A 25137-nucleotide genomic window follows, 5' to 3' on the forward strand; every position below is an offset into this window, starting at 1 on the left:
AACATCCTTTTAACAATCAAAGGAAAAAAGATAACCATATTTCCATTGTGGATAATGAAATCTGAGATTCAGGTCATCTTGTTGCCTCCTTGTTGGCAGAATTAATTTAAGGAGAAAGTCCTAATTTCCCTCTTCAAATATAAGTGCCACAATCAAAGATAATTTACACTTTATTTATCCTCTTCCATCAGAGAAACAATACAGATACAAAACCAGGCTTCTAGAAATTGAAGGTCATAAATTTGATCATATTTAAAAGGAGAAAGAAAAAAAAAAAAAAAGAAGTGTATGTTTATACCTTTTCCAGCATCTAAATAGGAAAAAATTACTTTCTCTTATTCATTCTGGATACAGGTCAGATGTGTCTCTCAAGTAATTTGCGTCACCCATGGCCTCACTAAGGATTGCCAAGCCTTTACAAGGCTATTTCTCAGCTTTGGATATTGCCAACAAAACTGCTTCAAGTGTATTACAGGGAGATGTGAGGAACTTGTGTATTATAATACTTGAGTTGTGACTGGAGCCAAGACTTAATAAGGTCTTGCTTCTTTTTGATAAAAGCTATTTCTTCAGAAATATAACACAAAAATATCTTTACATGGACAACCAACAAGTAACAAGAGAAACAGGACCATTCACAGTGTCACAGCCAGTCTAGACAAACATACAAAATCCTTTGCTCCATCTCACAAGGCTCATTATACAAAACCATACAGAAAACAAACCAGGACCGAGTAAGCATTTCCTGCCAGGAAAAATATCATATGGCTTACCAGCTGCTGAGGACAGGAGTCTGTGAATTCAAAGTAAAAAATTACGTGATTCAAGATCTAAATGTCTCCTCAAAAAGAACAGGAGCAGAATAGTCAAGCAGTTTAGCATGCCCAGGGCAGGATGTATTAGCAGGATTACTGGAGATGACTTATGCTTGTTCTGCAACTCAGAGTAGGAAATGCAAGCATGTTTACATGCCTGCCTCAGTGCCTTCTTGGACAGGACATCAGACCTCCTAGTGACCTTCTAATTTCTCTTTCCTAAACCCATTTGGACATCAAATTTTTGGACTGCAACTTCTTTTGTTAATTTTATGATAATCCATGTTAAATCAATGATGTTGCTTTATACAAACAGTTTATTCTAGAGTGATGGTAGTAAATTTTTACCTCATTAGACAATGAGGGGATTTGGGTGCTACATTTTAATTAAACAGGTTGACTGTAATCACAGCTCTGAGACAGATGCACAAATTTTGGCTTAAACCAAACATGATAAAATAGAAACATAACAAAGAAACTTCAAGCCAAACATTCTTTGCCATTATTTGCACAATAAAAATGCACTAACATAATTTGTCTTGTATAAGAAATTAATTTTTTTTCCCCATTCTATGGATCACAATGAAATCTGACCTTCATATCAGGTCCTAAGTAGCTGCCTCTCTAACCAAATTCCTTCAGAGTTCCCTGATAAGCAAACACTGGTCCAATATCACACCACAAATGGTTTTGGTTAGATACTGGTAACCTGGCACTGATTCTGCTTTTCTCAAAACTTTGGAAAATTTTGGAAATCATGTGGTTGGCAGCACAGCAGCTGGTGGTGGAACACAAACTTGCACCTTTTCAGCTCCACTGAAATATTTTGTGATGATCCAAAGCAGCATTTGGATGTCTTGTAATATATACAAAAGACATTATCATTGCTTATTTACCTCAGAAAAAAATCCAGATGCTTATGTCATCAACTGCCTTGTCTTGATACTTAAAAAAAAAAAATTGCTCTATATTCATATACAGAAGCTGTGTTTTTCAATACAGAAGAATAATTCCCATAATAGTAAAGTTTTAACAAAAGAACTATTAGGCTTTGAAGATTCATGAACTCTGCATTCCGGAAATCTAAAACGTCAGAGCTATTTACAAAGATCTGTAAAATAGGTTCTTAGCCTTTTTTTGCCCACAAACCAGAGAAGATACATGAAGTTATTTTATTCTGAAATATTATTGATCATTGATCATCTTCCTATTCCTTTGAACTTCAAATGAAAAGAAATCATAGACATCAGTGTTTGGAAAAACTCAGCTTTTCAGAGTCAAGGCAGTGATTCAGGTTATACCTGAATTTTCCCCAATATGTTCCTGTAATTAGTGAATTTGACTTCCATTAAGTATAAAACACATCATAAAAATATCATGGTCTAGCATACTAAGTGTGAGATTCAAGTTAGGTAAATTCTATATTTTGGTCCTTAATTCCTCCTTATATTTATCTAATTCATGTAATGTGTCTGCTTTAGCTTCTCCCTGCCTACATACTTCTAATTACCATTACTTGCATCACTGACCATTTTACTGACAAATGAATCTAGAAAATGCTTATGCTCAAATCTGTAGAATGAGCATGGAAAAATCCTCATTTACACAGTTGCTTCTTGCAAAATACTGTGAAAGTTTGTTTAAGACACTGTGTGTCAAGGAGTTAGCATCATTTCTGGGACAGGAAATAAGGCAGAGAAACAAGCACATCAACTGTGGTTGAAGGACAGAAACTGATTCAGGGATTCCTCCAAAGAAACTAATAACAGTGGGATATTACACCTGCACAAAGCATCTGTACTTGGCAGGTGTTCTTAAATGACAGTTAAATGCTTTGGAAGCTTTTTTTTGTTGTTGTTGTTGTTTTTCCTTTTCTATATTGTAGAGGTGGAGCAAACACATTTTCTTAATTCTGGGGTGATCAACTTGACCAATAGGAAGTATGTTTTACCCCAGCATTCATAAACAAATGCCTGCATGCCCTTCCACACTCCAAATGGCTCTAAAATGAAAGGATACAGGAAACATGACATCAATGACATATGTAAATGTTGATCTATTGAAAGCAGTTTTGGGAGGCTTAGGTTCAGACCCTTTTCTCCTAGATAATCAATGAGCTTTCCTTTGTTGCATGTCCCAACACCTGAGTAGATGAAAGTACATAAAAATGGGGAAAACATGAATATAATTCAGATATCTTGGGTGGTTTGGAAGATAGGAGAAAGCCACAGAATGAAACTTTCCTTCACAGAAAATGCAACTTTCAACACTTATTTACTGCTTTAAATGTAGTATTTTCTATCTACCACTGTGACAATTTCCCACTTTGGTAAAACATGGCTTTTAAACTGAAAGCCTGTGTAGCAATTAAGGATTTAAAGTGATAGTATGGAATCTTTAGTTAACTGATTACATGCACACAATAGATTTTAGAGTGTGCAAAACAGAAGAAAACACAAAGGTAAAAACATATTTTATCACTTATCTGCTGATGATTAATTCTGACAATAAACACCATTGGCATCCCTGTGGGCCTAATATTTTAAGAGTATAAAAAAAATATAAAACTGAAATAAAAAAGTATAAAATTGAACAAGTTGTGTGGCACTTGTCATTTATTAGAAAAAAATTACCCATGGATGAAATTACAAAAGAGGAAGGTGAACAAAAGTTATCAAGTTTTGACTGAGCCTTCTTGATCAAAAAACATAACCCTCTGACCTTTCTTTTTCCTTTTCTTGCAAGAAAGTTATTCCATACAAAACATTTCTTGCAACGACTCAAAGTTTCAAAGGCTACTGGACTGGTTGTTATTCTAACTGTAAAGGTAGCAAGCAGCAATGTTAATTAATGACCTAAAAATTTTCACAGAATTACATTGTATGCAAACACTTGAATGTTAGTATATTATTTCCCTTCTAGACAACAGCAAAGTTTCTTTCTGCATATCATTATATAAACCTATTTAGACATATATTTCTCTAAATTATGTCATAAATTACCTTACTTCCAGTATCCCCATGTTAGCAGCTGAATGAATATGCTGAGGAGCTGTTGCCATGCACTTTAGTGATATGATATTCCACAGGATTAATTCCTGCTATACCTTCGGGTTTTGTAGTGATGTTTATGCTAGCAGCCACTGCTAATATTTTATTCAATATATTTAGCACAACTTTTTGCTACATCACTACAGCAATGAGCAAACACTAAGAAAAGAAAAGAATGAACAATTAGAAAGTGAAAACAGCAAATCATGGTCCAGTGAACTCTGGCTTTGCCTTAAACACATTAGCAAATATGTCCCTCAGCTCCTCATTTCTCCCACATTTCATAAAGCACTGTTCACCCCTTCCCTTTGGTTGTGGGTGGGAGCTCAGTGCACCAATAAGATATGTTCAAATCCACACAGCCTTCAATGAGTTAACTTTTCCTCCACAAAGGTGAAGAGTTTTGCTGACCCAGTGCAAGTTGGCTTAAATAAAATTCAGTTCTGCTGTAGTCAACAGGAAAGTAGGAAGGAAAATAGGATTTAACAAACAAAGCATAAAAAGTCCACAGCAGGAAATCATTATTTGGGCAATTGTTCACTTTGTTAACAGACTGGACTGTATTAATATCTATCAGTGCATACTGCTGTGTTTGTGGTTTCTCTGTAGTGGCACGTCTGGTCTGATTAGTTACAAAGTGGTCATATAGGCAAGTGAAATCTGCAATTGTGTGAGGTTTCCGAAGAATACAGAATACATATGTCATTAATGCTTAAACTGGCACCAGCTTACTCTGGTTAAAGTTTGAGTGGTTGACTAAAATTAAATCAATACTAAAAGAAGCTCAGAATGCCAATAGAAGTGGTTTACAGACATAGTTTCACTGACCATTACAGCTGCTATGGATTAGGCACGTGAAATGGTTCAGTTCAAGTTAACATTTTTAGTACTGATACACAAAAAACTGCAGCCGCAGTATTCTGTGTGCCTGCAATCAAAAGCATTCTAGGAACACATATAACATTGTTCCAAGTTACCATTTCACATTTATCAATTTCAGTCATGCTTCTTACCACAAGAAGGTTAAATTAAAATTAATAGAATATATACAAGTGTGTGTGCATATGTGTGTGTACATATATATATATGACATTATTGTTAAGAAATAGATTTGTAGACAAAGATCCTATAAACCACTGGGGAAAGCCTGACATTCTACAGGGTTTTATATAATAATTACATTATAAAACTTTAAAAGCTATAGATATTAATCAGTGAACACGGTAACACCAACGATGTTTGTACTGGAACAGTTCCTTAACTTCCTTGAGAGGAGTCATAAACCAGTTTCTTTAATGTACTATGAAAGTTCTGGATACAAAGCAGGATCACAGGCAGAACACCCATCTCTTCATCTAGCTATATTTTAGGTCCCCTTTTCCCAAGGGAAATATTTCCCTGCCTGCCTTACTCAAGCTTCTTTGAAGCTACCTTCAAAGCTACAACCAGCCTCTGAGAAATGAACTTCTGGTTAGAAACTGCAGGTGGTGAGGTAAGAAAAGGCTTGCAATATAACTTTTTATCAGACTCAGACATTTAAGATCAATATGAAGGCAGTAGAGATGCCAATTTTAATTGATTGCAAATACAGTTCAGTGGTTGTTCTGAAGAAAGATTTTGATTTACTTGTTTTATGACGAGAGCATGGCCATGCCAAATACTATTTCCCAATACTGCAGAGACTTAAGTGAAACACATGGTGAATATATCACTCTGAGCCATTCATTTATCATCTTTTATGGAATTTGAGGGATTTACTTTCTTTTAGGGGCCACTTTCTTTTAACTATGAACATTTTATCCAGTTCACAGGGCATCAGCTATTCAGAAGAAAACTGGAAAAGGTCAATACACATAGCCAGCAATTACAAAACCCATCCCATGCATTGCATTTCACTCTTGACCCAATAACTTCCCTTTCCCGACCTTGATATTTCAGAAAACATGGGTATTTTTTATATCTGATAGCTCATAGGACTATCATTAGCCAGCTTTCACAGTACTATGCTTTGACCACTTTCCAAGGTGTGGGATCCAATCCAGTATCTGACAACATTTCTAATCCCCTCTAGAAAAGCCATTAGCTGAAATGTACAAAACTGCTGCAAGGTTCTTGCAGCAGTTAAGCCCCACATAAAACCACTTGGCAAACTAGGGAATAAGCTCAAGAGACACCTGTGTAAGTTACCTGTGCTTCCTCTGCCTTTCACCTTTCAGCCAGCTTTATGTTTGAGCAAAGGGGGTTAGATTTACAGAGAACCAGTGGCCCATTGGCCTCCATAACTAACATGGAGGAAATGCCCTGTTATGCCTATTCACTTTCAGCCGCTTTTCAAAAATAAAGTATATAAGATTACTTACACGTGCCTCGACACACTGTTTTACCCCTGTGGATTTCCTACCCTGTCTGTCAAAATAGTGCAGGAGCTTAAAAACTTTCAACTGAATAACTAATTATTCTGTCTACCTTAATTTTTATAAAAATTTTGGTTTGAGTCACATTTAACTTCAAAATAATTATTTTCAGTTTTGGCCTCCTAATTTGGAATCAGTTTCAAAAGTAGATTAACAGAGATTTTGTTGAAGATCCTGTAATTTACAGTTTCATAAAATCACCCATGTAAATCTGGAGGATAAGACAGGTTGTTGGTAATCTGAATTTACAGAACAGAATTTGGTCTGTTTACTGTGAAGGGTTACCTTTTAAATTTTACTTACACAGACTGCCTTTTTTTTGAGATAATTCATTGTAAAAGTAACAAATCTCATACTCACTTTTACACAAGATTGCAACATACTGAGTTACTAGCAAGAATGAATCTCATGATTTATTTCAATTTCAGTTACTTAAATACCATCTCAGTGCACTGAATTCTGTTGACAGTTGCCAGGAATTTTGTAGGACAAATTGATGAGACACAATGTAAGTTTCTGCAGTTAGCATTCAAATATTACCCATATAAAACATTATTTCTAATTATTTAAATGATAGTGCGATACTTAAGTCAAGCCTTACAATGAGACAATCTGCACTGACTTAATTCAGGAAAAAAAGAGGAGCACATTTGGAGATAGGTGATTCTAAAACAAATATAACAATGGAAAGATTGCAGTAGGCACCTGCAAAGTAAAACCTAGGCATATTAAACACAAAAACTAACACAAACATGTAAGGAGAAAGCATCTCCTGCTATTTTGCACTTTCTAAATTGTAATTGCTATTTCATGTCTTTTAGACTTCTCTTATCCAGTGGCACACGAATTGTATTTCAGTTACATACTAAATCAATACCAAGACAGTGTGAGACTTTTCATTCTTCTGATTCATACAATAACTGAATAAAATAGTCTAAATCAAATCTTCTGCTCCAAACAGGGTCAACACTGAATTCAGATCAGGTTTCTCAGGGTTTTACCTAATCTTTCTAGGCCTGACACCTCCAAGGAAGGAGATGCCACAGTTTCACTTAGAAGCCTATACCAAAGTTTTAACGTCATCATCATGAGAAGTTGTTGGGTTTTTTTCCTTTTATGTAATTTGGGAACCTCTCTGGTTTCAATTTACAACCATTGTATCCTCTCCTGCCTTGCAGCTCTGTGAAAACCAGGCTCTTTCCTCTCAAAAACTCCTCTTTAATACTGGCAAACTACATTCAAGGTCCATACTAAGCATCCTCTTGTCCAGGCTAAACAAGTCCCATCGCCTCTACTCCTCTTAAGAGAAAACCTCCAGCTCTCCACTTCATAGTCCACTGTTGTTCTTAGACAATTTTACTGACATCTTCCTTGTAGTGGAAGGGACCAAAACTGAACAGTATTGTCCATGTGTATATTTTCATGTTTGCTTGAGATTTTTGACAGTGGGTTTGCTTGTTTGGGTTTTTTAATGGGTTTTTTTGGGTTTTTTAATACAATTACTTGAATTAATCTAAATGTAGCTATTAATCAGAAATACTAAGATAATGGACTATTAAAAAGGACATAAACCTCACGGCCTATGGCCTGATACTATTATGAACTCCTAAGATAAGGGATATCCTCTTCTGAGTATACAGTTTATTTATACTGTATTTATATCAATATCTGTCAGTATATACTGGTTTTAGAGTGTTTGTTTAACCAAGAACTATATTTCAATACCATTTTGTTAAGAGAGCAGGTATAGCTTAGAAATAATAGATCTCCTGCATGCAAAGGACTAGAATGTTCTCATAATAGTTTTGTTATTCAAAAAATAAATTGTCAGATAGAAGTATCAAAATCTACACCAACTTTTCATATTTTACTTCTCATTTTCTCTAGCTTGCAGTATCTGTGGACAAATTCCTGCTATAACTATTCTATTAAACAAAGTACTAAAATCACTCTATGAACCTGCTTGGGTTCTTCCTCACTTTGGACCACCCATACACCAGGTTCACGCTGTACACTACTTTCTATATTCACAGTAGAGAAAACTCTGTTTCAGCACTATGAAATTTAATCCTTCTCCATTGCTGCATTTTAAAAAACACCACCTTTGCCTTCATACATCTCAGTCATTATTTTCTCATGTCACACTTTTCATTGGAAGTCTTATGAATATATAGGACTTTTTCAGACTAAAACACCAAAACCCCAGAAAACCTTACCAAGCTTGCTATAACAAAGCTTGCCTTATTTGCTGTCATCTTGATCTCTTCTGTTTATCAGTATCTTCATCTTCTCTCTCAACCAATATAATGTCTTTGGAAAGGAAAAAGTGCCTTAAACCCTTTTGTAGGCAAAAATAATTATTGCAATGCATGAGTCCTATTATATACAAAAAGCAATGCAACAATTACTTCCTTTTTTAGGAAGAGGTTAACATCACTCTGTGGGCTCCTTGTCAAGTTCCAGCAGTTACAAAATGTCCTTGTGTAATGTATCAGCATTCCTGAAGTTTTGTGAAACTGGGGAGGGGAAATCAATATTAAAAATCAGGGATCTGGAGCCTTCACATGAAATACAGTTTTGTTCCTTCCACAAAGCTAAGTGGTTTTGGTCTTTCTGAACTTCTCAATCATGTGTGACCAAAAAATTCTTTGCAATGAATTATGTTTGCCGTCTATGTTAATGAAAAGCCAACATGCATAATTTATAGAAGCTAGGAACCAAACATTAAAAAATAAAGTAATAAAAAAGCCATAGGAGTCTTTAATGGCAGAGTTCTCACCATCTAAATGGAACTGTTATACAATATTTTTCTGTCAGATTTATTAGGTTTTATTTGAATATGTTTGACTTCGCCATGATGTTTGTACAAAAATTCCAAAGAGCAAAAACATTAAAAACCAATAAAATGAAACAAATGAATGGTCACAAGAAAGACACAAAGTCTGTAGAATACTTCATTTTCTTTTTAAGACGGTATTAGGCTTAATTCTCAGCCATAAATATCTAAAATACAATGCCCCTCTTTCACAGAGGGGTATCCCAATATTTTACTCTCTTTTCTGCTTTTATGCTGCTACTCCTCAGTACAATGATTTCCTGTAAGGAATTGTATTCCATCAAATTAACTGTCATCCTCTTTCTTTAATGTCAGAGAAAGGCTTCTTCCAGGAGGAATTGAAAAAGAAATGGAAAACAAGAAAAGGTCTGAATCTTGAGCCACAAGCATCAATAAGGAGCATTTCCATTGGCTTACAGAACTTCAAAGTATCAGTTCCTGCTTTTGGGACATATAATTTGCTTGGTATACAGAGCAATTAGCAATAAGAATTACCTCTCACCATTTTAAAATCAATATATGTTGTTTGAGCTTGTCTACTTGAGGTTTTTTATCTGTGCCATCTTGCAAACTGGAACTAGTAGAGCAGCGAGTTGAACTACTAGCACACTAAGTGCTAAGCTGTCACTAATTTCATATGACAATGCAACTTGCTTGAGATGTATTAATACAATTTCCAGATAAAACAACTATTTTGTACATCTGAAGAATTTATTTTCCAAAGTACCTTTAATAACCAGACAGCAAGATCTTAACCAAAATGTTGTATTGATAGCAAGCTTGAAGGTATGTTTTGGGAAAGCACTACAAACTATCAGTAAAACAAGCTTATTCTGTGCTGATGCAAATTACACAATTATGAATGCAGTTAAGTAAGATTAGACTGCTTAAAGGCAACTTCTGTAAGCAGAGGAATGGAATAGCTTCTACTTTGAAAACAACCCAAGAGTTGGGTCTCATTCCCAAGGAAAGTATAATCAGACTGAATTGTTTCACAAGCAAGCTGGTTAGAGAGCACAAAACTCCACTTACCTACAAGAAAAACTGAATTGTCAGTGCAGATGGGCAAGAGCACCCTTGAACAATACCCTTCCTTGCTTTTTAAAATCAGTAACTGAGAAATGCATCCTCTCCATTTATTACTACAATATTCCTTATGAATCATGGGGGGAAAGTATTGATTTGGAGAGAAGCTGCTATAAAATTCATTGCTAAGTTTAGTAAGATAAATCATTGGATCCTACATTGATTCCAGTGATAACTATGGATTACAAATCCAGAAACAACCAACTGTTCACCCTTTCTTCTAGCTAACCTGCTACATTTTGGCATTTCCTGTTTGCCTGTGGTAGGTCTGTCCAGAGGTTACAAAGAAAAGCAGCTAGTAGAAAAACATGTACTCCTCACCCTGACAGCCATCTTTTTTCCCCAAGCATAGTTTCTATGGTAAACCAGCCTTCTTCCTTATAAATATTTTAACACAAAACCTACTTCTCAGGGTCAGTCATAACAAATTCATCATCTTTTTTTCAAGAAGACATACATGCAAAGACCTGTTCTGCAGGTTGTCAAAAATAATTGGCTAATTTTCTTAAACAGCTGAATGACAAGAAGCACTGACAAGACATTACAAGACAAAATTATAATGTTTTTTTTACCCAACATTGAAGTTTTATTGGGAAAATTAACTGAATAAAAAAATACTCAAATTATTGTCAGGCATTTGCTTTTTCTGCAGCATCTAAGAGTTAAAAGCATTAAATCATCTGCTTCAAAGTGTTGGTTTGGCTGTTATTATTACAGAATTTAAGTCTTCAGATATTTGAAAGCCCCACTAGCTTCATACAAAAAGCATAAGCAATTCCATGTATTTCTTACGTTTCATTATGACATTATCTCCATGATGATTAAACAGATCATGAATTGAAGAATAATTAGAATAATTCAAATTGTTCATTTCATATGGGATCGCATTCAGTACCACCGGGTATAGGGATCTTGATGTCTTTCATCAGTGTACCAGTGGGCAAGAAATCAACACCATAAAAAATATACAAAGACTTTGACAGACCTTTCTGACACTTCTATCATATTTAATTACATTCCTCTCAGATTTCTATGGAAAGATTCAGAACTGACATCGACTTCCATTAATGTCTTGAGACATATTTAGAACACAGAGTTATATCTTTGGAAATTTTAGGCCTTAATTATTATTAAATTTTAAAGAATTTTGCATTAGAAGCCTGGACACTAGAAAACAACTAGCAACTTTGGGCTGACAACCTCAGAGGACATAAATTAAAATAACTATATATCCTTTGATTCAGTTTCTGAAATAAATTACAGACATACCATGGCAATACGGCATGAAGGAATCTGACCATTGCTGTGTCTTATTTTCCTTTTCTTTGGAATACACTGTTAAATAGACAATGTAGTAAATCACATGGATTCTTTAGTAAGTACTCAGTGAATTTAGTGTCACAAAATAAGTTGTTTATGACTTGGAATCAATTTATAAAATCCCATAATAAGGGATTTTTCTGTATCCTTCACCCAAGTCTTCTAAAAGACTGTTCATGCAAACTATGCAAATGTAACCTCCAACACAAGCACAGACCCATCAATTATGGTTTAGCTGTTCATAAGGAAAACAGATACATTGTATACAAGATCACTTACCACTCGTTATAACCTTTCACAAACTAAAATTCCATAACTACATTATTTATTACTTAATAGACTACCACCCTGAGTAACTAATTTATTCATTGATGTTAAACAATTTAGTTAATAGTAAATCCAATACTTTAGAGCCACAGATTTTGCTAAGGTACCTTTTGCAGTTGAAGTTTGCATTGCTGCAATGACTTGGAACCCAAGTAATCATTTGGCTAAATTCCAATCAGGATTCTACTGTGTTATGCAAATTCAAAGCTTCATGACTACAAAATTAAAATTGTTCCTGAATGTGAATAAAAATAATTTTTTAACTCTGCAAATGTAATAGCATATTTATAATACCCTGGAAAATACTTAAAAGTTCTTTCTTTACTAATACATAGCAATAAACTCAGCCAAAACACCGCTTTAGTGCCTTAATCATTGCAAAGTAAAATTAATATCAATATCAAATAGGTCCATTTGATTCCACTTAAATACCACTGACACTTTCTTTCACCATTTTTTTTTTTAGAGAGAGACCAAAGGAAATTAATGCAATCCCATACTTTAATAGGAAAGTAGATCTCTATGCTTAACATAATGAACAAACTTAAATAGTTTCTAATCAGGTCAAACTGTCAGTAAGGGTCCTGTCTCATAATCAGAGTTCAGGAGAATGAAGCTACTGCCTCATTATCTTATGAGATATTCTAGATGGCCAAACATTACTTTTACAGTTGATATCCTTCTCACTACAGAAGTCTGATTTGATCAGGCACTTTTGATGCTTTGATGGAAAGACAGAAAATTACTTCAGTGATTGAAATCATCAGTGCTAATAAAAAGGGAATTGAAAGAGATGTGTATGATGCACTGCTATAATTAATTTTTATATTTTTTTTAAATTAAACTCTGAGCTATGGATCATAAAATAAAAATTTATTTTGGCTAAGACAGAAATATATGTATAAACTTGCTACAGCTTGCAGCTGAAATTATACTTTTCAACATAGCCAGAACAAAATAAAGCAGTAAATGAAGCACAATCAACAAGACGACACAATGACAAACCTGAAAATCTCATTTCTGATGACCACAGGTATCTGAAAATACAGATAAAATTTCTGGGTAGAAGCTTCAAAAGTAAATACTAAGTAAATAATAAGTAAAAGGAATGCTTAAAGTTATACTGAGCATGGTTGTATCTAAATAAAACAGAATTTCACCTTACGCATTTCTGTGGTCTGAAGACAATAAACACTTACAAAAGTGTAAGACAGCTGGAAGATTTTCACAGCTCAGGAAATGACTATGTTTTAATGCCTCAAACCCCAGTATTAGTCAGGATGAGTATTCACACTCTTAACCTGTTTATTAGTGATTTTTAATGTAGCTATCAAATAATAAACAAGTGTACATTTGTTCCTTTGATCAGCCTACAAACAAGCCCTCCTTAAAAAAAAAAAAAAAAAGCAAAAAAAAAAAGCTTTATATTATCTTCCTTCACATGTTGCAACCTTAATTGCACAGTAAAGAAGCATTTGAGTGAAAAAGAAACCAAACAAAAACACACCACCAAATCAAAAACAACTAACAGGTAACCCTAAAGAGCCTGTTTCTACTTTACTACTTTTCCCATTTAGACTTTTTAACAGCGAGAAGAAAAATACAACCCATACAAAAAATACAAATCTTCCCATAAAAGTTCCTTCCCAGGTTGACTGTTAGAGCATATGGGAATTTAGTACAAGGACTTAGACTTGTGCAAAACTTCCAGTTTACACAATAATGACTGAAAATATTACATCTCTGTTAAACTGACTTTCTATTTATCAGGTCTACAGGGGAGACTGATTCTGGACAAAATTTCTAAGACTGAATAGAGACATGGCACAAAGAGAAGCACTTTTCACTTTATTACTGAGAAAGCTTTGCCTTCTACATCTCCAATTTCATCCTAATACACAGATGATTTTATACCTATTTAAGCTGTCACTGTACACACACCATGTCAGTCATAGTCCTAAAGAGCAGAAAATCTTTAAGAGTTAAACTATTTACAACCACCATACTTTTTTCTTCCTGAAGGAAAACACTGCAGCATTATGTATTTGTTTTACAATATCTATTGTTAAAGTTTTCACAAGGAATATATAAGTTTATGCAGGGGCTGTTGTCTGTAAAGGGAGTAAGGTTACAGATCAACAATCAAATTTTACAAGGGCTTTCACTGTCACCAAGGGGTCAGTTTAATTAACCCTTTATCAGTAAGGCTTTGCCTCAGGAATATAGCAATTTTCCAGTTGCAGAGAATTTTCCCCTTGCCTGTTCCAATAGCTTCACTTCTCCTCAGAAATCTGGCTAGTGTTGCTGACTTTAATTTTAGATTTTTGCTAATTTACTTGTTAAAAATAGTACTTCTGTCTTAATAATGTACATTTTGAAATATTGCCCATTCTGTAGCACTTAGAGACATGTATGTGAAAAAAAAAAGGAAAAAAAGTAGTTAAAATATCCACTGCTTTCATGCACAGAACAGGACCAGAAATCTAATACAGTGTCAGCAGACAGACTGTTTCAGAACCACATCCACACAGTCTCTGGCAATATGTAAACTCGCTGCCTCACCCTTATATATTTTCTTCTTCAAAGCAGATACCAAAGAAATGAGTTTGTCCCCAGTTTTTTGACATCAAAGACATCAGGCCAAATTAATCCCTAGTGTAACTCGATGGAACTGGTCCTCAGTCTTACTCCCCAAGGAAAGCACTACTCCAAAAAATACATTTAATTAATATCCTCTCTCGTCTATAGGTTCCTATAGGGCTTTTAAACTTTTCCTTGTGGCATGCTCTTTGCAACAAGTCTAAGTTCATACAAAGGCCCCTTCTATCCTGGTGCTTTATTAGTGCTAGGAAATAATTTTAATGTGTATGTTAAGAGATGTTTCCACAAGAACACGGATAACAGAGTGAACACTCAACAGTGGAATTTTGCAACTAACATAAAGCAAAACCAAGGAAGTAGCTTTATAGTCTGTGACAGCATATGGAAAACTAGTGGAAGAGAAGGGGAAGCAATGGCCCAAGACAGATTGAAAAAAAGTAAGTTTGACCACTATCTTACTCACAATAATAATCAAAGGCAAAACTCATATTAGCTAAAAATATATAGGATCAAGTTTTCATGAAGTGGAGTAAAATTCTCTTAGGTCTCTCAAGCAGAGATTATTACTGAATTGATGTAAGCATATACCAAAGAGTCTTTCTGAAAAAAAGTCATCTTGAGTGTACATATAAGCAGAATCAAGATGCATGGGGTATTTTAATTTGAGTTAATATAAGGAACACAGCAGCGAGGAAGAGAAAACTGAATAGAAGTGTAATCAAGACGAGTAATATAATCAGAACTGCATTCAACTTCTTGGCACTAGAATTAGTCAAATCAGGTAAATAAAGACACAGGCTTGTTTTAAAAATCTTTTAACTGCCTCTGCACGTTACCATTTCTAGCTCTGAACTGAAGTGTGGGGATACTGGACAGCAGAGACACATAGATATTTTATGCTATAATTTGCAAATGTGTGCATTTTCTGAGTTTACTTGACAAAGAAAACCAAATAGACCCTCAAACTCATGCTCCATGATTCTGAAAACACTCTCAACATTAGCATACTTAGCCACAAGAAAGATGTGGATTTAGATTTTATAGAGACAAACCATATAATTGTGAACTGCTACACATGACAAAAAAGATCTTTCTGAAATCTACTGCAACATCATTCAGGTCCTCAGATTGCCTAGAACAGCAGGACCTAAGATTCCAGTAAGAAAAGATCAGTGTCAGACCGTGAGACCAAAACCAATGCCCTTAGCAAGGTGTTTGCCAAGTGATGCTAATACCAAATATAGAAAAACATTTGAAACTTGGTTCTTGGACTTTATCATCTTTATCCTCTGCATTGTACCTGTTTTGGAAATACCCAACTGAACAGAATCACTAGCCATGCTAATGCAAATATCTTTGATTACAATGTATCCATGAGGTCAGAAAAAACTCAACTATCCAGAATTCAGTTTCTGGAAACATTTTAATTAAAATCTCATTTTACACACCTGATAAGAATATGACTTAATAAAATATACTATTTGTGGTACGATGTGACCTTCTAGTATGAAAGTCATGCCAAACATTCCGTAATATTTCATTATTTTCTCATGTATGAAGGTTTTTTTATATTAAAACAAATTCAGCATTTATTGTACCATATTTTCAGCTGCCATGATTCCTAAGGTACAACAAGATTTTTGAGAAAGAAATTAAAAGCAGTGAGAGCTTGAAAACAAAATTAAGCTGGTGCCTTTAAAATCTCTTCCCCCCAGTTTAAGTGATCTCACAACACACACCCAACTCTGAGCACAATACAGTTTAAAGTAACTGATTATTTGCAAAACCATTCTAAGATACAGCACTGACATGCTCTTGCATGTCAATAAATGGGAGTAATATATCATACATGCTGTTAATTTGTATTTTCAAAAAAAATTATAACTCAGGAGAAAAGTCCATTAGAACAGCACTCGAAATCACTGTTCACCTGAATGCATTCTGCAGAGAAAACAACACAATGTCAGGGTTCTGTAAATGATCTTCTTATCAAGGGATAAGCTTTCTAACTTTACAGATCTTGCTCAATTAAAAATTCAGCAGCAGCTTCCAAAGGTCATGGAGCAGGTAGATTATCCTAATCATACTCACATTTTGGTGAGACCCTAGATGTGTTGCATCAAAGGGAAGGTGCTCCAACCTACTTCAGGAAAGGAAGCTCTCAGCCCTGGTATGAGGTATTACTCCATAAGCAGTCCCACTGGTCAGCAATTATACAAGAGCAGCAAGAGGCAGTAGAATTACCAGTCATACAGCTCTTTTCAATTCTCAAAGAATAGCTATGCTTGTTTGACTTGAAGTACAGCTTTTAAGAAAATATTTTGAACCCCAAAGCTTACTTCTGATCCTGACTTTCTGCATGACCTTGGGTAAATTTCAAACTTATTATACTTCAGCTCTTTCTGTACTAAAATGAATGCAGCATAACATACCCACCTCTATAAATCTCTATCCTGCTTAGATGAAAGGCATTTTGCAATGTAAGTGCAAAATCTTGTTATTTATTAAAGGATGCTTCAACCACAGCCCTTCATTTAACGTTGTTAGGGCCACCCTTTACCTTTAAATCTAGCAAGACAACTATTGATTAATGACCACATCACCTCTGTAAGAAATATAAAAGCAATATAAACTTGCCTTTGCCTGACAGATCAGCTGTCTCAAGCAGTCACTTGACTAATTTTATCTATTTATCCTAATGCACCCCCAGTTTAGCAGTTTCCAGTAGTCTTAAGTACATACACTTACTTTAGCCAATCCTAGTTCCTCTGTGGCGTGCTGGGACTAGTTCCTGAGGTGCTCTCAGCTATACTTTATGAGTTACTCAGAGGGTCTTTTACAGATTAGTTCTTTCATCCTCACATTTAGGTTTTTCAGCTCATTGCAAACACAGGTTGAAATTTCCTATCCAACAGGTGGGACTAAAAATAGATAAATATTTATAATAAAAAATAAAATATCATCTTAAACTACAAAATACATAGTTAATATTTAGTATTGTAAGTATATTAATATTTGAAGGTACCCTACTAAAATTGATAGGAATCTGCACTGTTCAGGGCAATATTGGCCAGTGAACAGTGGGGGATAAAATTATGCTGAATTCAAAGACACCATACCATGAACAATGTGCTGTTGGGATTGCTGTAGATCTTAGTACTGAATGCAATTTACTACTCAGAATTAATACCTACTTTCAAATAGCAGGGACTGAAAAGATACATTAATACTTGTTAGTAAGTAAAAGAACCACATTAGTAACCTATTTTTGGAGTGCATTACTGAAAGAAATTTCCCAGTTATTATAGGCACCAGTTACATGGTGTTGCTGGCAGTAATTTCATAAGTTACCAAAATTCATCTTAAAACTATACTTGATCTGAATGAATCTTACTAGAAAGCTGTTTAAGAGCATCACTGTGCTTTGTAGATGGCAAAGGGGTGACTTATTTAAGAATTATTTTATCTTGGAAAGAAGTAATAAAAAGCAAGACATTCGGCTAGAAAGTAACAGTCTATCTGGAGCAAGTTATATTTATCCAAGAGTTTATATATTTAATAATAAGAGTTATATATTTAATAATCAAGTGTAGGTCTGTTAAAACATACCATCCTCTGCTAAAATTACTTATTAAAAATCGCACAGGGAGGGAGAGTAAAACTGTAAGAATGATACATGCTTGGTGACTGAAAAACATTGTATTAGCCATAGATCAGCTGACTGAAATAAGCAGACTGTCAAAATATGACAGGAGCAAACTTTTGCATCCCAAATTTGAGAACAGCTTTATAACATGACAATAAATTATAACTAAGGAAGAATGCACACAAATAACTTTTTCATCCCTCACAACAAAAATTTGTAACAAACAGTAACCAACTACACACTGAAGTTAAAATACCATCAAAATCCATGTATTTAAGAATGTCAAATGCAGTTTCTAAGACACTGGGATAAAAAATAATGAGTACAAAATATAACTCCTCTCCACTTGCCAGTTAATAAACTCATCTCTAAATTATTATAAATTAAACAAACAAAACAACCTAAGAACAGCAACAAAAAAAGCCTGTCATACCCAAACACAAATCCCTCACACACCTGCAATTCCCTGTAGCAGTTTTTGTAGAAGAGAAGCATTATTTATTTTTCTAACAGCTGTAAAGATATTCAGCTTCCTAAAACAAGCAAAAGATGCAAGGTATCCTCTAATTGTGAATCTAGGTCTAAAAGGAACCTCTAAATCCCATGAAGCCTCAAGGTAAACTCAAGTTTCAAGGTACAGTGGAGTTGTTGGAGGCATTTCTTTACCTATATATATTATACTTTGAATGCATCAATGTCTGCATTATTTAGACATTGATAGCACCAAATATATTGTCTAGTCATACACAGAAAGTGCCCTAAAAAGGAAATGACACCACATTAAGAATCATTGCTTTAAAAACACAGCCTAGCCTGAAATAAGGGAAATTAATAGTTTGTAATCAAATATGCTTCTGCATCTAATATCCTACATTTTTCTGGGAACATTTATATCCAATGGATATCATAGGCAGTGCTGCCAGGCCACTGCATGGGTAAGTCAGATGTGCAAGAATTTGTAGAAAACAAAGACACCTAATGCTGAGGGTAAACACTCACTGCTACCTTGCTCATTAATTTACAAGAAGTCCCACCATTGGACTCAGTTCCTTTAAGCTTTCCTTTATACTACATTTTCTTTCTTACCCCTAGGACATTTCTTGAGTGTAGATAACTAACTTTTCTGAAGAATCAGAGGCCTAAACTTCAGCATCCACAGATTTGCTAAAGTATAGTCTTCCAAGAGCTTCACTGTTTAAATGAATGATAAAAGAATTTGCAAGAGCTATAAAAACAACTATCCTTTGTTTAGTGAAAGAGTTTTACACACCAAAGTAATCAATAAATTATCTGTATGATCTTCACAGCCTCCGTCTCCCTCCCCTTCCGGTGAGTTCAGTAGGTACAAATGAAGTCTCTATTACATATCCAGGATTCCTGTTCTTTTCCTCCAATTACCACATTGCTCTGAGTTTTTCCTTCTCTCTAAACTACTCGGGAGAGAAGTAACCTTTTTTCAAGTGGCTGTTCATCAAGCAGATGACCCTTGGTCATCTTCACTTTATGATCTGTTCAGTTCTGATGAAAATTGTAATCAACAGAAACATTTCTTAAAAAGGGCAGTAGGTTGTTTAGAACTCAACACTGGGAAAAAAATAAGAATGAAGTTTAAGCCATTTTTCCAACAAAGATGTTTGTCTTTGAAAAGGTTATAAGTTTCACAATATAACTGGATGGACCTGTTCTCTAGACCTACCCATCTTTTCTCTCAGAATGCAAAATTTTTTCACTGCTAGCACTGTGCCATGAGCCTGGAATTCTACTCAGAAAAAGTCTCAGAAAAAGAGGCAAGGATGCAAATAGTTTTCCAATAGAAATGAAATTTGCAGTGTGATAAAAGTATATGCAAGGAGCTCACAATCTGAAGCCAGTATGCATAAAGTGTAGATACACACATTCCCTATGGAAAGCTTTAAAAGCTCTGCAGGAGCTACAAATAGCAGTGAGGCCTAAAGGAAAGCCAAGGAACACTTGGAACTTCTGAGAAACTGAATGTCAACACAATATCATTTATGAAAGTATGCGGTAAATTCTGAGAAGCTGCCTTGCAAGTCTCAGTTCAACCAATGACTTTAACAGGAGCTTAATTGGTTTTCCTGCTACCCTTCTTCTTGAGCTTGTTCTATTTTGACCATTGAGTGAAAAGCAACAGCCAGTGTAAATCTCCTAATCCGTCACTCATGACATTTAAACAGACTGTGTTGTCGTGAACAGCGTGACTCAGGTTAAATTTCCATTAAATACTTCCCTGCTTTAATTATTTTTTCAATGAAAGCTGACACTAGTAACTAAAAAAAATAAAATAAAATCCCATCATAAGCAGGCAAATAGACTGGAACTCTATTATGAAGTTGTCACTAGGCATGGTGAAGAATTCACTATCAGGTGGTATTGGGTGGTTACTCATCAACATAAGAAAATTCATCATATTTAAAGGCTCACCTTTTCGGTCTATATGAATTCCTTCTGCCTGTGACATAGTTATTTTTTCAAACAGTTAATACCAGAGTTCAGAACCACCAAAGAACTCAGAAAATTCCAGACAGTAGAAAAGCAATGCAACACAAAGATTAGTGTCAAATACTTTTATCTGTGTTAGAGCCAATAATTCCAGGTATAATGGATCCTACAAACATGTGAGAATATACTTAATATTCATAGTGTGATGGCAATAGGTATAAGAAGAGCCTACACATACAAAAGGACTGTTAACACCTTTAAATTCCTGCTTGGTGCATGAAATAATCACATGCATAAATGCATTCCTACTCAGTATAATAGTCCACTGATATTAAAACACATTCTGGAAACCATTCACTTCAGCAGTCTGAACATCACAATTATCACATTAAAAGAGGTGACTAATGAATTGGGTACACATGTGGCTACTCCATCATAAAATCCTAAAAGCTTCAGTGATTTAAATGCCATTACGAAGAGAGATAGTTGAAAAATCTGGAACCCATTCATTTGCATAATAAGTATTAGACTATAAAATGTGATTTTCTCATAATTATTAGCCAGTAAAAAGGTACTTATTCTCTTTTTATGTGGCTGCTACTGTTTTCAACCACTGGAGTAACAGTTGAAAATAAATTCAAAAAATTCACAACTGCAGGAGGAGTTACTAGATAAATATAATAATTTTAAGTAAAACTAAGCCTTACAGAATCATACCAATGACAAAATGTAGACAATTCAGCAATATTTCCTTTGGTTGGAATGAAGACCATCCAATATCCAATTGACATCTGATAAAATATATACTAGTAAAAAATTATTCAACCTGACCAAAATCTGAACTTAATTTTACAAAATGTGATGACATTAGAATTAGATGAGACTTTAAGCAAGCTTTTTCTCCTGCATTCCACTTTATCAAAAATACACTGAACAAATTTTGAGGCAAGAGGCTGAAAGTCTCAGCATTTGTCACACATAGAAGGAAGTCTTTTGTTTTCTATTTCATGTGTCACTCAAATTACATCATTATCAAACATGAAGGAAAGAATAAGCTGTTTTAGAAAATCTAGAGAAGTGGCCAATATCTCTGGGAGATAAAGGGAATAGGTGGATCTTTATGAGGAAACTGGCAGCCTTTCCTTGCCATTAAAAACAAATACAGCCCCTGAAGAACTTTGGGGAGTTTTTTAATCTCTGTAACTCATAGGAGGGACATAACCAGGGAAATACAGCTAAGAAGTGGTACTATAACCTCTCCATCATCTGACATATGAAGTGTGCCACAAGATGCTAAACCTGAGCTCTGATGCCTTTTCCAAGAACTTCCCTTCTCCAGAATGACTGTTAGCCCCTAAAAAATAACACATCTCTAACTGAAGCAAAGACAACACATGCAACAAAAGGGAGATCAGCAAAAGATCAGCAGGCAAAGAAAGTAGTAATCTCTGAGTCTATTCAAGTAACTCAAAGATCCAGTCATCTCCCAATTCACTTCAATTTCACCCAACTATCTTTTGCTTAAACATGGAATTTCACAGTCTAAAATATAGTCTTCCTTTTAACCTCCTCAAATACAGAAAATACAGGATGATTGGTTAAACACACATACGTAAAATCAGACAAGGCACCCATAATAATAAGATAAGCTAGAATTATATCAGCCCAATCCATTTCCATTCATATAATGTAACCAGTTCTTCAGACTGAAAGTTAGCACAATCCAAGTCATGCACAAACAATTTTAAAAATTATTTGAGCGTATCCAACTTACACAGAGAAAAATTAAGAACAACTTATAAATTTGTCTGTTTTGTCATAGAGGTGGTTGTTTCTTGTAGTTTTATAACTGCCAAAGAACATAAAGATCTTATAGTCCAACCTCAAGCATCTCTTGCAAAAAGCTATAGCATCAAGGGAAGTTTTGACTACACAGCGTTCCTTGAATGAATGGGAACATAAGACCTTTTTACTGGTCTAAAACCATAAGTATGAGAATTCACAATGTTGATGATAGTATAACTTAAGAAAAAACTGAAAGTAGAGGATTAATTAGTTTGTTGTTTAGTTGGAGGGTTGTTTTTTTGTTTGAATATTCTACTCAGAAGATCCATTCAGTAATGTATCATATGCATTGAGAGATAGAGAAAAGATTTTTATTGTGTGTTAATGGTATCAAAAGCATAGTTTTAGCTGCTAGAAAAATTTAAACAGGCCCCTTCAACTGAGTTGCACATGAGCAGGACTACTATCTTAGACTAATTGATGCTGCTTCACAGACAGTTCTTAAAAAATAGTTATCTATTTCCCTAATGGACTTAATTTAATCCTCCAGTGTGGTTAATGGTTATTTTTCCCCACAGAATAATATTATATATGACCATACAATCTTTTAGTGTTTTGATCTTAAGTCCACAGGCACACTTTTCAGGGAGCAGATCAGTCAGCCTAAAAACTGAGTCTGAAATAAGACCAATTTTTTTTTTTTAATGCATTACAACCCACAAGAATTATTAGTTCTGCTTGTCAGCTGCATTTTAATAGGTTTTACAAGTCTAATTCTGACATTGTGTGAGATATAGCAGGCAAAAAAACCTAACTATAACTTATCAGGGAAAACACAAAGAAATGTAAGCTATCTTGAGTGATTCTCAACAGCTGCACTTTAAAAACAGAATCAGGACTGCAAGTGCATAAACTATGATGAAAACAGTGATTTATTTTTAAGTATGTTGTACTTGGAAAATCATTATAAACCAAAACAAGGCAGAACTCAGCAATGGAAAAGCAGCTAAAAGAACTCCATATGGGCTCCATATTTTCACATTTTTCCCCCCAGATGAATCCTCTTGCCCTCACTGCTCTTTTATGTGCCCCCAGTTGTATTCATCTACCTCTCTTATATTCCTGACACCTCCAATAGACACCTGAGAGCTGCTTGTCTCTATCCTTCCCTTCCTTAGAACTAATTATCCCTCTACTTGGCATTCAGATCCTTTCCAAAATTTCCATAGACATATGCATTCATATGTACATGCAGGACAAACTCAAACCCAGAGGAAATTAAGTCAGTAAGTGTACTTGCATACCTGGATATGAAAATCAGTCTGGAAAAACAAGAGGCAAAACCATAGCAGTTGAATTTATTCTACATTTGATTCTGCAGACTGGATAGCCAAAGTGTCACAAGTTGAATTAGAATTATGGGAGATATCCAGAAGTACCTTCTTAGGAATCCCTAAATTAAGGGTTGAAATACCTAGTTGGACATTTGATACCAGACTGCAGTCCTGATCACTTGCCTAATGCAGTCTATGGACACAGAAAAATATCTTCAAAGTAAAGGGTCCAAAACCCCAAAAAGCTGTTTAGAGCCAAAAAGGACAGCAAGTAGGAAATATTGTAATTACATGTAAAAACAAGTGTTGGAACTTCATCCCTCTTCTTTATCAAAAGCATGACTGTCTACCAAGATTCTCCATTTGGAATAGGTCAAGGACAGAAGTCTCTACTGAAGACAGCCATTGTCTCTTTGTTAAAAAACCTCTCTAGATTTTGAGTATGTATAGTGTTATGCTGAGCTGTGCTCTGAATCAGACATTGTGGGTGTATTTTAATAATACTCAAAGAATGCAGCTCCAGGAATTTTTAGGCATATTCCCTCCCCGCCTCCCCTTACTAGGTAAGGGGTAGTGAAATAAGGGAACTTTCAGGCCAACAAACTTTCTTAGTGCATTTAGGGCATCTTTAAGGCTAATGTAGAGCATGAGCTCACTACTGTTTTCTTAGGAATTTTGTCCACTTCGTCCAGGTCCAATTTTAAACACCAAAGCAGGTGTTTCCAATTTTTCCTTCAGCAAACATTGTGAAATCAATTTCAGTACAATACCCCACCAAGAAAATATATTACACCACTGTGCAATACAATAGACAGAAAAACTACTGTATATATGCCTTAAAAATAAAAATCTAGGTTGTTCTTGAAAAATAATTATTGTCAATTGTGTCCTTTCATGATTGCTTTGTCAAAGAGTATACACTGTACAGTAACAGGACCTGAAAAAAAAATAAGATAAACCAACTACTTTCCTCAGGAAGAAATTCTGTATGGTATCTCAGTGAACGTTATTTGTAATTGCAGCCCCCCCCCCATCACTATTCATGACATTGCCTATGTAAAAACAGGCAGCAATTGTCAATCACACAGCCCAGAGAACAATAACCTGGAATACCATTTCAGAGGAAGAAAACTGAGAAAGACAGTAGAGGAAAAGTAATTCTGGCAGGAAGTTGAAGATATAGGGTTTGCTGCTGCTTCCATACCTCAGGAGAAACCTCTCTTCCTGCCTATTTAAATAACTGCAACAAACACACAACATCAACAAGAATACAAACCACTTAAAATTTTGGCTCAGCACCATGCTAATAGATGATATAAAAGCACGAGGGTATGAGGACAGCCAGTAGGTGCCATATGTTAGGAAATGCCAAACTCTGCATGCAAGGTACTAAGAGACCACAGCCTCTGCTGAAATAATTTGCAGGCGCTTGGGATGACGCCTCTGGTTGTGCACTGCCAGCT

General features: G+C 35.0%; 1 protein-coding gene across 19 annotated transcripts in view; it reads right to left on the minus strand.

Annotated features, from left to right (window-relative positions):
* BBS9 (Bardet-Biedl syndrome 9) overlaps positions 1 to 25137 on the minus strand; it is a 291318-nt gene that overhangs the window by 78181 nt on the left and 188000 nt on the right. The window contains exon 23 of one of the 19 annotated variants that reach the window (XM_086847651.1): positions 12854 to 12885. The exons of the other annotated variants lie outside the window; for them this stretch is intronic. Coding sequence (XP_086703777.1) covers positions 12863 to 12885 — 23 coding nt within the window. The 3' untranslated portion in view covers positions 12854 to 12862. The remainder of the gene's footprint in view (positions 1 to 12853; positions 12886 to 25137) is intronic. 19 annotated transcript variants of the gene reach the window in all.

Source organism: Cyanistes caeruleus, chromosome 1, assembly GCF_971803275.1.
Source record: "Cyanistes caeruleus chromosome 1, bCyaCae1.hap1.1, whole genome shotgun sequence".
Taxonomy (NCBI): domain Eukaryota; kingdom Metazoa; phylum Chordata; class Aves; order Passeriformes; family Paridae; genus Cyanistes; species Cyanistes caeruleus.